The sequence below is a fragment of the Strigops habroptila genome, chromosome 5 (genome assembly GCF_004027225.2).
Source record: "Strigops habroptila isolate Jane chromosome 5, bStrHab1.2.pri, whole genome shotgun sequence".
NCBI lineage: Eukaryota > Metazoa > Chordata > Aves > Psittaciformes > Psittacidae > Strigops > Strigops habroptila.
This window is the reverse complement of record NC_044281.2, coordinates 28,960,110-28,971,859: the sequence shown is the minus strand read 5'-3', so window position 1 is coordinate 28,971,859 and position 11,750 is coordinate 28,960,110. Positions and strand designations below refer to the sequence as shown.

General features: G+C 36.0%; 1 protein-coding gene across 3 annotated transcripts in view; it reads right to left on the bottom strand.

The window, feature by feature from the left end:
* Positions 1 to 317: 317 nt before the first annotated feature.
* RET (ret proto-oncogene) overlaps positions 318 to 11,750 on the bottom strand; it is a 152,709-nt gene continuing 141,276 nt past the window's right edge. For all 3 annotated transcript variants that reach the window (XM_030485495.1, XM_030485496.1, XM_030485497.1), the window contains 5 exons: positions 11,678 to 11,748; positions 7,520 to 7,657; positions 5,452 to 5,551; positions 3,738 to 3,885; positions 318 to 1,826 (listed from right to left, as the gene is read on the bottom strand). In XM_030485495.1, coding sequence (XP_030341355.1) covers positions 1,669 to 1,826; positions 3,738 to 3,885; positions 5,452 to 5,551; positions 7,520 to 7,657; positions 11,678 to 11,748 — 615 coding nt within the window. In that variant the 3' untranslated portion in view covers positions 318 to 1,668. The remainder of the gene's footprint in view (positions 1,827 to 3,737; positions 3,886 to 5,451; positions 5,552 to 7,519; positions 7,658 to 11,677; positions 11,749 to 11,750) is intronic.

Below are 11,750 nucleotides of genomic sequence, written 5' to 3'. Positions count from 1 at the left end.
TTTTTCATAGGTATCTCAATAGAAAAAAAAGCTCATCTATTCTGACAGTTGTGTCATGCCAGTGAAGATCACCATTATATCACAACCGAACCCCTTTCATATACATAGCAGTATCTGTTTACTGTACATAAGCATTACACAACAGAGTAAGCGTTTGTACAAAGTAAAAGTCACTCTGCTTAGGGCTTGTCTGAAACCAGGATAGGATCAAGCATGATATCCAATGGTAAAGGTGTTTAAATTCCAACACCGAACTTTATATCTCACTTTCTGTAAAATGAAAATCTGTGTTTGGGTTTTGGCAGTCTGACTCAAGATCTTGTTTCTGAAATCACAGACTTTAATGGAAACATAAAGGTGATACACAAAACAACATCTGAAAACAGCTAAAATGGATTGTAAATGACAGGAGCAAGCTTTGGTAGAACTGGATTATTTGGAATAACCGTCACAATGCTAACAATGGGTCACTCAGGATTTACATCCCAACATTTGCAGCAAACAGTTACCTTTAACGATATTAGATTACAAATAAAGACAAAAGTAGTGCTGATCGTTTACTCTTCCATATAGAACACGACCCACAGTCTGATAATTCTCCCAAATATCAAGTCAGTGTTGTAAGCACAACATTTTTATACTTCACCTTAATAAATTCCAATGACATTTTCCTTGTATAGTTTCATTAACTGTAGAGTTTTACACTGATTTTGCTTTTTGCAAGTGTTGTTTACTCATGACTTCCAAGGTAATAGGCTTATTTGAAGTTATGTCATGGCAGTGTCCTGTGCATGGCAGTGTATCCAATTTGGAGCTGAGAAGAGGACTCCAACCCTCTGAACATGACTGCAAACAAAATCTGTTTACTTGAATTCAATCTAAAAATCCTGTACAGTCTATTTTGAACTTATAAGAGGAATTATGATTGTACAAGATTGTACATTTTAACATTAGTAAGGTGTAGGTGATAGAAAGTAAATTGTCTCAGGTGAACACTCTTGATTGCCATCAGTTTATACAGCTTATCTTGTATCAAATTTATCTCCATTGTGCTAAAGGTAAGAGAAGTTAAGACTAATAAATTTTCATTAAGACAACACATTTTACAAGATTTCAAATGTTGAATCTCAAGTCCTCTATTGAGTTACTTCATGTTTGCTTCCAAACCAAGATAGAGGCTTCATTACACTTCTCATTTGCTAGCAAGCTCAGTAATTTGGGAGCCTATTTCCCCCCTCCCTTCCATATATTGTTTGTGCTTCCTGCTTAGATCAAGTGGTCATATGCTAACAGCCACTATAAAAGTAGCAGTTCAAGTACATTTTCGCATACAAGAAAGCTGTGACACAGGATGGTTAGTCTAAAAAACAGCGAGAATGAAGTGCAAGGCCATTTCCAGTAAGAAGTTGCCAAATGGAACCATCTGCAAAATGGCAATCTAGAAAGAAGTACTGGAACTACAACTCTTATCCAGCTTGATATGTTTTCTGAATGGGGAAATCACCAATTATAGTCTTTAGCATGAATAACACACTTTAGAAACTACCAATAAAAGGTTTTGCCAATTTAAAAGTTGGCTGTTAATTGTACAAAGAACGAGCCAATGGACTTTCCATTCTTTGCATCTTTGTTCCCCTCAGGAGTCCATTACCTTTCACAAAGAAAATTTTAGCTATCAAACTTGTCCATAAATTTTGCCGCTGAGTGTGAAACCATCCAGTTAGCATATACACTATCATTTGCATATCTTGAAAACACAGAGTTAGTGCCATCGAATCTTGTGAGTGGAACGGGGCTCTCCTCAGGCCAGTTCGGGTATGACATGCCTAAAAATGAAAACAGATAATTTTTTCTGCACTGAAGAACCATAACTTCATGTGCAGACAGTAAGGCCCTTGGCAAAACTCCCTTCAACATTTTAAGCCAGTCCACTGGATTTTGTCCCAAATCAATTCATATAAATGATGTTTCAAAATCCCTGGAGCACAAATTCAAATGTAGGCAAAAACCCTGAAAAAATAAAGTGCTTTACTTGATAAAAAATTGTGTGCATGCATGGACATGCGCATAATGAAAAGCTAGTAATTTCTCTTCTGATAAGCCTCCAACTTTCCATTATTTTCTTTTTTAACAATCATGTAGCAATATACTGCTTTGCAAGAGGAAGTTCTTGCTGTACAGGAAGTGCTCCAAGAATTAATAAAACCTATTTGGGACAGGATCCAAAGTCTATTCCAATGGCTGAGAGTATTTCTATTTACTTAAATGGGCACCTTTCCTTTGGCTTCAGTGAGGTTCTGGGGACACTCTCATACCCTCACTAGGGATCCCCTGCTTAATTTTAGGAAAGCCCAGTAGCACAGCTGAGTAAAGTTCAACAAAGTCCTGAGCACTCTTGTCTTGATTCAGCTTTTAAACCTGTATTTCAGGCATGTAACTATTTGCATTGAGTCCAGTAATTCCCTTTCAGTTTAAGCACAAGTGATCACCAACATGGAAGCAGAGTGCTTAGCACCATGTTGATCCAGCTGTACAAGCAGAGAACCACACCAGGGTCAAGATTTTCAAAAACAGGAATCTGATTTTGTTGCTTATTAAGCATTCAGCATCTGCCATCGGCCTTGGTGGCAACGTTTCCTGTTACTGCATTCTTTTAACAATCTGGCCACTAAGTGCCCCAAAGTGAACGTGAGTTGGGGGAACCTATTAAAGAAAATTAAAACTAGGGTACAGATCAAAAATAGAGCCAAAGCCATGTATTAATGGCAACTTTTAAGCTAAAAGATCCAACTTTTCAAAAGTCATACTGCTTGAAGAATGAAAAAAATATCTGTGATGTTAGTGAGTATCTAAAAACATGTACAGTATTTAATCAGGAGACAAAATGTAGGAGTTTTGGCAAGAACCATTTTTACTGTCCATCTCACCATCACAATATGAAAGCATATGCTCTTTTTAAAAACACTTGCTACATCTTTCAATCAAGGTTTAGTACGGACATTTTCATAATAAATCAAAGGACGTGAAAACAGCTGAGTGTATTTTCAAAATGACAATTGTTAATTCAATATTCAAAGGACTTTACATGTCAATTTAGTCTGTATATAATACTTATATACAGTATTTCTACTTTCTGTATATATAATCTGGTTTCATTCTATGATACATTAAATAGACATTTCAGCTTATGGATCCAGAACACATTAACAGCAGCTGAAATTTAGAAATCCATCTTGATAAACAAAAAATATTGCAGATGGGTCCTGTAACTGAGCTATGGCAAAAAACAGTATTTAAAAAAAAAAAATCTACTGCTTAAATTAGACGTGCAGAATCTAACATATTTCCAATGTTCCTAGCCTCCCCCAATAGGACAGTTGAATTAGATACTCATTAGCATTTTATATTTCCCCTGAGATTACGTCCCTGATCTTTTTTTTTTCTTTCACTGTATGATATCTAGTCATTTTACTTATTTTCACATCCTTTTAAAAACATTTATTTTAAACACAGCTGCAAAATGACTAAAGGATGATCCTGATGCAAACTTTGACATTTACCAAAATTAAAAACAAACAAAAGAACCCAAAAAGAAGCTTCCAAGCAAACTTTGATTGGCTTCATTCAGACAAGAAACACTGTAATGGGGTTACAGAGTCTGAGAACAGTGCAGAAGAAAAATCTTTTTTTTTTTTTTTTCTGTTGCTAGAATCTAGTAAATGCATGTGAAATTCTACCATAGAGTTTGTTTTCAATCCATGTGGAAGGGAGGGTTCGAGGGAGGGGAGCATTATTACAGTCCACGAGAGGTGTCTCCTCTTCTGACAGCCCATCATCATAAAGTAAGGAATCAGAAGGTGTGGAAGCTGCAAGATCTAAGTAGTCCTAAGAAGTGAACACAGAAAAAGCTGGGTTAACATACGTGGCAGTATTGCTGGCTGGGTATAAAGGCTATTATGTGCATGTGATACCTTTAACACAAGAAACTACAGACCTCACTGCATTTGTCTTTTGATAGTACCTCTGGCACCTGAATAGGCTTTTCCTTTCTGCAACCATAGCATCTTTGGAAGTATCTGATTTGCCAGAACACTAGACAGGCTGGAGATATATTAATACTTGCCTTACTTAATTCTGCACATCAGTAAAATAAGCAAGAAGTTAAAGTGCTGTGCTAACTGATTTGTTTGACCTTCAGGTTGTTACGCCTAATACATATGCATGCCTGAAATATATAGATACATATGTGTGATTAAAGGAGAAGGTACTCAGATCTTCTCATCATTTTTACAAAAGCTATTACATAATCATGTATAAAATTAGCTGTGTAAATATTGCCAAATAAAAATTCTGATGCCGTTGTTCTAAAACTAAATATTTAGGTCAACCACATGAATTTGTAGGTTTTCATCAATGCTGCTAAATTGCTTTGATGCAAAAAGCAAATATGAAGCATTTTGAACTAATCTAAAATACACTTTTTCCTTTTAAAATAGCTTTCCCTTGGAAATTTACCGAAATGAAACTTTAAAAAGGTAAAGTTACCCAATTTTATAAATTGAAGAATCTTCAGAATTTTTCATTCAGAAAGGCAAGAAGAATGACTAATTTCTCAAGCTCTGTTTTGGATTTGCTTTGTTTTAATTGTGGTGAGAATTTCAGAAAACTTCCCAGGCTCTGTATTACATGTCTGCCACTGGACATGCAGATCGTTTGCAGACTGGTTCTCCGCAGCTATAAGTTAGCAGTGCAAGTCAGACTGATTTGACGTATAGCCTAGACCTTTCATCCTGCCATTTTTAATTTAGAACTTATTTTTACATTCACATTCTGAGCAAAAGTGTTCCCATTTGTTTATTGGTCTTTTTTGCAACCAATGTAAATGCCATCGCATTCTCAAATTTGGTATTTCCTGTTTCTCATTTGTAACTGTCTCCCTTCCTGTAACTACTAGATTAAAAATAATTAAATGTGTTTATGTGCAAGTAGGTATGTATATATTTTATCGATATATGTAACTTGGACTTATTTTTAGACCTCAGCATCCATTCATTCAAAGAAAGTCTATACAGGATTATAATAGTTTTAAAGTAACTCAAGTGGAATCATAAAGCTTTTGTATCTCTGTTGCTACCATCATATAACTAAATCAGGCTCGAGGAAATACCACATTTTTCTAGTTCTAGGCTTCTACAGTTATTTAAGACAGATAAAGCGATTAAGGATAACTCATGTGCATTTAGGGCTGAAGTTACTGAAGCCACTATACAAACTAGTACTGCTCTCAAAAAGCTGGATGCATTTGGAAGAAACTAGGTATGTGCTTCAAAAATTGAGGAAAAGTAAACTACTCAGCTTTTTTAATAAATAAATAAATATATCATTATTTCTACACATTCAAGCTCAGATGATCACAAAAACTTTCAAAACCTCATGCCTTCCCACACTTACCCTACTCTTCACCATCATTTTCTCTAGTTCCTTGCTGATCTCAGCAAATGTTGGCCTTTTATCAGGTTCTTGCTTCCAACAGCGTAACATCAGGTTGTACCTGTGACCCGCCACAAAGTAAAAAAACAAAAAACAAAAATCAAATAGGTATTCTTAAAAGTGGGTCATGCTTCTGCTCAAATAATTTAGAGTACTGAAGTTGAACTGTGGTATGAAGGCTATTCACAAGTACATCAATCTTTGTTGTGTGTTCTGTCAAACATTCCCTTGAACCAACAACTGACATTCACAAGAATGGGCTTTTTCTTTCATGCGTGCCTACGAGTTTAAATGATGATCCACTTGGGCTGTCCTTAAAGGACTCTAGTCTTAGATTTCTTTCATTATTTTCACTTCCTCAAAAGGACCGCCTCATGTAGGCAGTGTGCCAGATTCCCAATTGATTTGTTTTGCATGTGACTTTGAAGAAATTTGTATATCATCACTGATGTGCATCCCTCAAACCTGAAAAACTCTGCTGTTATATCTGAAAGTAGAATTTTGTACTTCATCTGTTTAAATTCTGAAAAGTTTCTGTAAACGTTTCTTCAAAGCAAAGACTAACCTATTTGCACAAAATAACATTATTTTGATTACTGTTCTTATTGTTATTTTGATTATATCTATTCTTATTCTATCTTCAACTACCTTCTACAGCATACAGTGTGGAAACTGAAGGAAGCAGAATTAAAGTCCTGGAGTTGAGTGACTATCAGACAGACATTGGCCAAGTTCTGGATGTGTAATTCTCCAATCTGTGCCATTCATATTACTTTTTCTAGCTCAAGTGTTTTCAGGACTAAGTGATCTAGTCACAAAATTGCTCTAATTGAGGAAATAGTTAGCTACAAGAACCACAGCAAGGTATTGAAAAGCACTGCATTTTTCGCCCTCATCCATGATCTCTTTCTTACTTGACTGGGTAAAGCAGAGAATGCAGTTTAAGAAAAACGGTCCTTAAAGTGGGCTCTCAAAGGCTGTCAGAAAAATTTCTGAGTAAAACAGAAAAAATCTCAACCAGTCGGAAAACCGTGATATGGCTTGAATAAGAAAAAGAAACTGTCATGGTCAGCTTGCCTAACATAATAATTATCAAAGATGTAATATATATTTGAGGAATGAAGTCTTATTCCCTGTTGAAATGAAACAAACAAACAAAAAATATTAAGTATTTGCTAAAGGATATTTGCCAGTGACATTTGTAAACTTCTACCCTGCCCTAAACTCAGAAACCCTTAATGATTTTTCTCTGCATATAGTATTAAAAAAATAATAATTATATTATTTATACTGTATTTTCTCAGCCTAGATGTGGACAAAGCATCCTTCATGTGTAAAGTCAGTCAAGAGATATCACAGTGATTATAGGCTGGTAACTTTCTAAAAACAAAGTGACCGTGACCAGATTTGCAGACTGAACATAAAATCATGCTTCATCTTCAGATGCCATGGAGGAACCACAGAGAGAAGATATTTCACATTGAGTGTTTTGGTAATCAGCCAACAAAATACAAACGGTCTCCAAAAAGAAAAGAAGTTGCCATGGGCTTACCAAATCACCAAAAATTTGTGTCTTCCAGGGTATAGATTTCTTGGTTAAGGTATCATTTCTTCTATGTAATGCCAGGACAACTAATAGACTATGACTGTGGATGGAACATCTATTGCATTTGTAGAAAAGCAGTGAAACATCTTCTTGAATATTTCAGCTACCACTGTGTTTTATTAAATTCTTCTCCTCCCCATCCCTGAAAAGTTTTGAATATTCAAACTCTTTTAATTGTTTGGCCAGTGTGTTATTCAATATCCTACAAATATTTTGGGTGTAGCTAAAAGCATTCTGTTGGCAATTTTTTTCCTGCACTTTACTGTACACTAATTTCGTTACATTGTTTTGAGCACTACATATTTTGATTATACCTCTGAGATAGACAGAATAGTATTTATATGGTATTTATTTAAACCTTTTTTTTTAAAATATATTTATTCAAGAGATGTTTATAAATCAATCAGATCAAGAGCTACTTACATTTCCTCACTGCAGTTTTCTGGTCTCTCCATTCTATAGCCTGTTTTTAGGAGGTTAAAGAGTCTTTCAGGAGCAATACCTGGGTAGGGATTGCCTCCCAAAGTTACAATCTCCCATAGCAGAACTCCAAATGACCATCTGAAAAAGAAGAAATGAGCTTTTATTTAGAGTGGTAGATTTCAAGAGCTTAGTGTGGCTTTCACCCAACAAATCTTTAGTGTTTTGAGAACCCAACCAAATTCAAGACATTGCTGAGCCAGAGGGGCTGTACAGATGCATACAGGGCCATCTTTGTTCCCAAATATCATTCATTAAAAAGGCTAGCAACCAAGACAGTAGAGATAAGGGATACCCCTCTTTTATCCATTGACAAAAGCTAACTGTATCCTGGGAAGGTCCATCTTCTCTAGACAGCAGAAAGAGAAAGTCCCTCCCATGGTTGTCCAGTCCAAAGGCTGTTAGTCTTCCATACAGTGCTCCTGGAGATGCCTCCCTTGGCAACTAAGGGAGTCTAACCTCCCTAATTGGCTCTTACAGTCCTATTAAGAAATGTGTCTAAATTTACATAGGCTGGCTCATTCAGTTACCAAGGAACTGGTTTGTTGTCTTGACTATGAGGTTGTGCTTCTTTATATGTTCATTTCAACCATAATCAGCACCTTTAATTTCAGTTGCTCTGTTAGGCCATTTCAATGGTTCAGGACTTCATTTTCTTCCCAGAGTTGATGAAGAAGAGGAAATAATTTATTCTGCAAATACCAAATGCCTAAAATATAGTTTAACATAGAACAGAAGACATTGATTTCTGAAATGAACACAAGAAATAAAGACTTTTTTTTAACCTACATTATTGATGAGCTCAAACTAAAAGACCTTACTCAATGGGTTGGAAATATTTAGATAGATTAGTCTGTTTTTGGAGGGCAGGCCAGGAGAAGAGATGCAAAAATATTTTTCTTTCTTTAGTGGAAGGCTTTTTTGAGACACAAAGAAGCTACAAATTACTCCAAATCTGCTCAACTGACAGAATTGCTGAAATTTGGATGTTCAAAATTAAGGAAACTAGATAGCACTGTTTCACTCAAACAGAATACACACTGGGATGCATCTGCAAGCAAAATTATATACAGTTCATGACAAATTGTATCTTTTGTGTTCTCATCACTGGGTAATTTCTGTCAAAACTCCACTTCTAAGATTTTAGGAAGTGTTACACACCTACTGCCAAACCAAACAGCAGTGTGTTATTCCCTTTGAAAATTCCATCTCAAAAAGCTAGCCACAAACCTCATCCCCTGCCTGACTACATTCCACTTTTGCTTCTCACATTTTAAAGAACAATGGTAACCCCAAAAGTACAGCAATAAAACTTCCAAAATGGGCAGAGAAGCCAAAGTGAGTCTTATTCACTCCTAAGTGGTATGCTGCTGGTTTCCTCCCTAATGCCATTCATTGAATTAATTTTTAATCACTCTGCACATTCTTGAAAGCTAATGAATATTTATAGCATTTTCATATACTTTATTAATATACCTCCTCATACCCTTTTTGAAGCCAATTATGCTCTGCCATCAGGTTGTAATCTGTCCATGATTAATTCAAATAAACTTTGTAGCATGGCAGATTTTTAAAATACTCCTGCTTAAGAGGAATTTTACAGAACATGAAAGGATGGATCAAATGAATAATTTCTTCATTAATGTTGTTTAGTGAAACAACATATTAGTATATAATGCTGTAGAATGCTGCAATGCTTCCAAATCATTATACAAATTAAGAACTATGGGAGGAGGAAAGGGAGATGAAAAATTTCCCATTGTGCTATGTATTTTGCTGAATAAAAATGTGATCAAAAAAAGCCAGGAAAGAAAAATATGTGAAAAGGAAGACAGTAGGCTAGCTTTCCACTGATGTCATTGACATCTGAAGCAAAAATGGGATTTTGTAAATGCTGGCAATTGGTACTGCTGTTAGGCACTGCTAACCACTAACTACATAGAAAGGCTTTAGAAGGAAGAGACTGGAAAACAGAAACTGAGAGTATCAGAAAAAAAGACCATATTGGAATTGTATATTTCTATATACATTCTCCTAAAATATAACTGCAGCACTACAAAAAAACCCAAAGAATATTCATAAAATAGTATTTTCAGTGACTTTATCTAATGATCTAATCAGTGCTGCAAAAAAAAAAAATTTACTTCATTTACCAGTTTGCTGCTGTTCAAATGGCATTCATAGAACCTAGCACTGCAGAGGATTTGCTTTGCAACTCTGTCTCAGTACTGTCCTGTAGGGACTTGGCTAAATTAGGAGCTGCTATATAACACTCCCAGATTACTTCATGTATAATGACACAAACAGCGAAGGTGACCTCACCAGTGAGTCAAAGGCATCATGTAAGTGTGGTAGATATTTAGACCTTTTCATACCACTCTAGTGAAGCAGACCTACAAAGCACAATGCAGTGCTCTGTTAAGAAAACCTGATGCATCTCCAAGAAATCTGGTAAATCAGCATGGCTTTACACAGAGATACTAATCCAGATCTGGGAATCAGTAAAGCTACACAGCACCAGCATGCTGCCCAGGGCTCTGAGCTATCTTTCTTGATGCCAGCCAGCTGGGCAATCTCTGCATGGTGGTGTATCACACACACAAGAGATGGGCTCCTGGGCTTAATAGCAGCCAATCAAGAAAACAAACAGAGAGGAACGGTACTGGATCCAGAAGATCAATCAACAATCAAAGAAGGGGCAGTTACATGGCAATACAATCTGTTCTGGCCCCAAACCACAGTGACAAAACTGTTTTGCAGAAAATGAAGAAATGAAAAAATATGCTAAGAAGTTTTTTAAAGAATTGTAACAATTCTCTGGGAAAAGTCATTCTAGAGAAGCAGGTCAGCACACAGATACTCTGAGGAGGATAAAAAGAGACCCAGGAAAACCTGTAAACAGACCTAAGTAAAAGTGACATTTTCGCAACAATTACCCCAATTTGTTTTGTTTTCTTACTCTAAGTGAAACAAAATAAATGAAAATATTTTAGAAATTAATTTTGTAAGGAATTTCCAAGGCAAGTGAAATATTCTATTTCACTAGAACTGCTCTGACCTGCAGAGAAAAGTGTAAAACGTGAATATAAATGATTTTGGAAGTACAAATCAAAAGGTTCCTATTTGCGCATATTGTTATTATCAAAGTGTTTTTTCCCCAAAGTGAAATGTCATTGTGACTGGTATGTCCTATATTTGAGTTTAATGAAAACCTTAATTTTGCCAGATCCTCCTTCAAAGGGAAACATGGAAGGTATCAAACTGCTACCCAAAATGCTACCTAGCAGAAAATCAGGCATAAGTACTGCTGCTTTTGCCGTTTCCTAAAGGTTTTCCTCCTAAATAAATAATATTTAGTTTTAGTGTCTACCTGGTGATCAGTCACAAGCATCATTCATCCCAGAGAGAAAGAAATGAAAGTATCTGATCCTGAGTTAAATTTATACATACACATCTTCTGCCTGGCTCCTTGCTTATCAGATGAGAAAACAGCTTAGCTGCCACCTAATCATCCCAGGTGGAGATAGGAGCATATCTATCTTCAGGATCTCTGTTTTCCTAATCATGCAAATGAACTTGCATCTTGGCACTGGAACCAGACTATTCCCCTAATGTCTGAGGTAGCTATCATTAAAATTAATTGAAGTTCTGTCACTGATTTCGACAGAAGTTAGGGCAGGCATTAAATAATTCTTCCTTTCTTGCCAACCCATTCCTCATCTGCCAGCAAGTGTTACAGACAAGTGATGAACAGGAACTGGATGTTCAGGTATGAACATTACCTTTAGCAAAGAATAATAATTTGTGTGAATTCAAGGGCAACCATGTCACATGAACAGATCCAACCCTTGTACCTAAATTGTACCTGATTGTACTTAAATACCTCTGTTGAGCGTACTTAAATGTCTCTGATAATATTTTCTTCAGATTTAATTCAACAGCAAAAATTTTGCATTTCATTGCCACCTAATGGTGCCATCCAGGCTGTGTTCATGTCTCTTTGTAAGAATAACAGCTTTGGCTCCTATGTACCTTGTGTTTCCTCCCTCATCTCCCTAAACAAGTACATAAACCATGAAGAATGCAAGAATTTACACTTACACATCACTTTGTGTTGTATAGATATGATCAAATAGGGACTCTATGGCCATCCACTTAACAGGTATTCGACCCT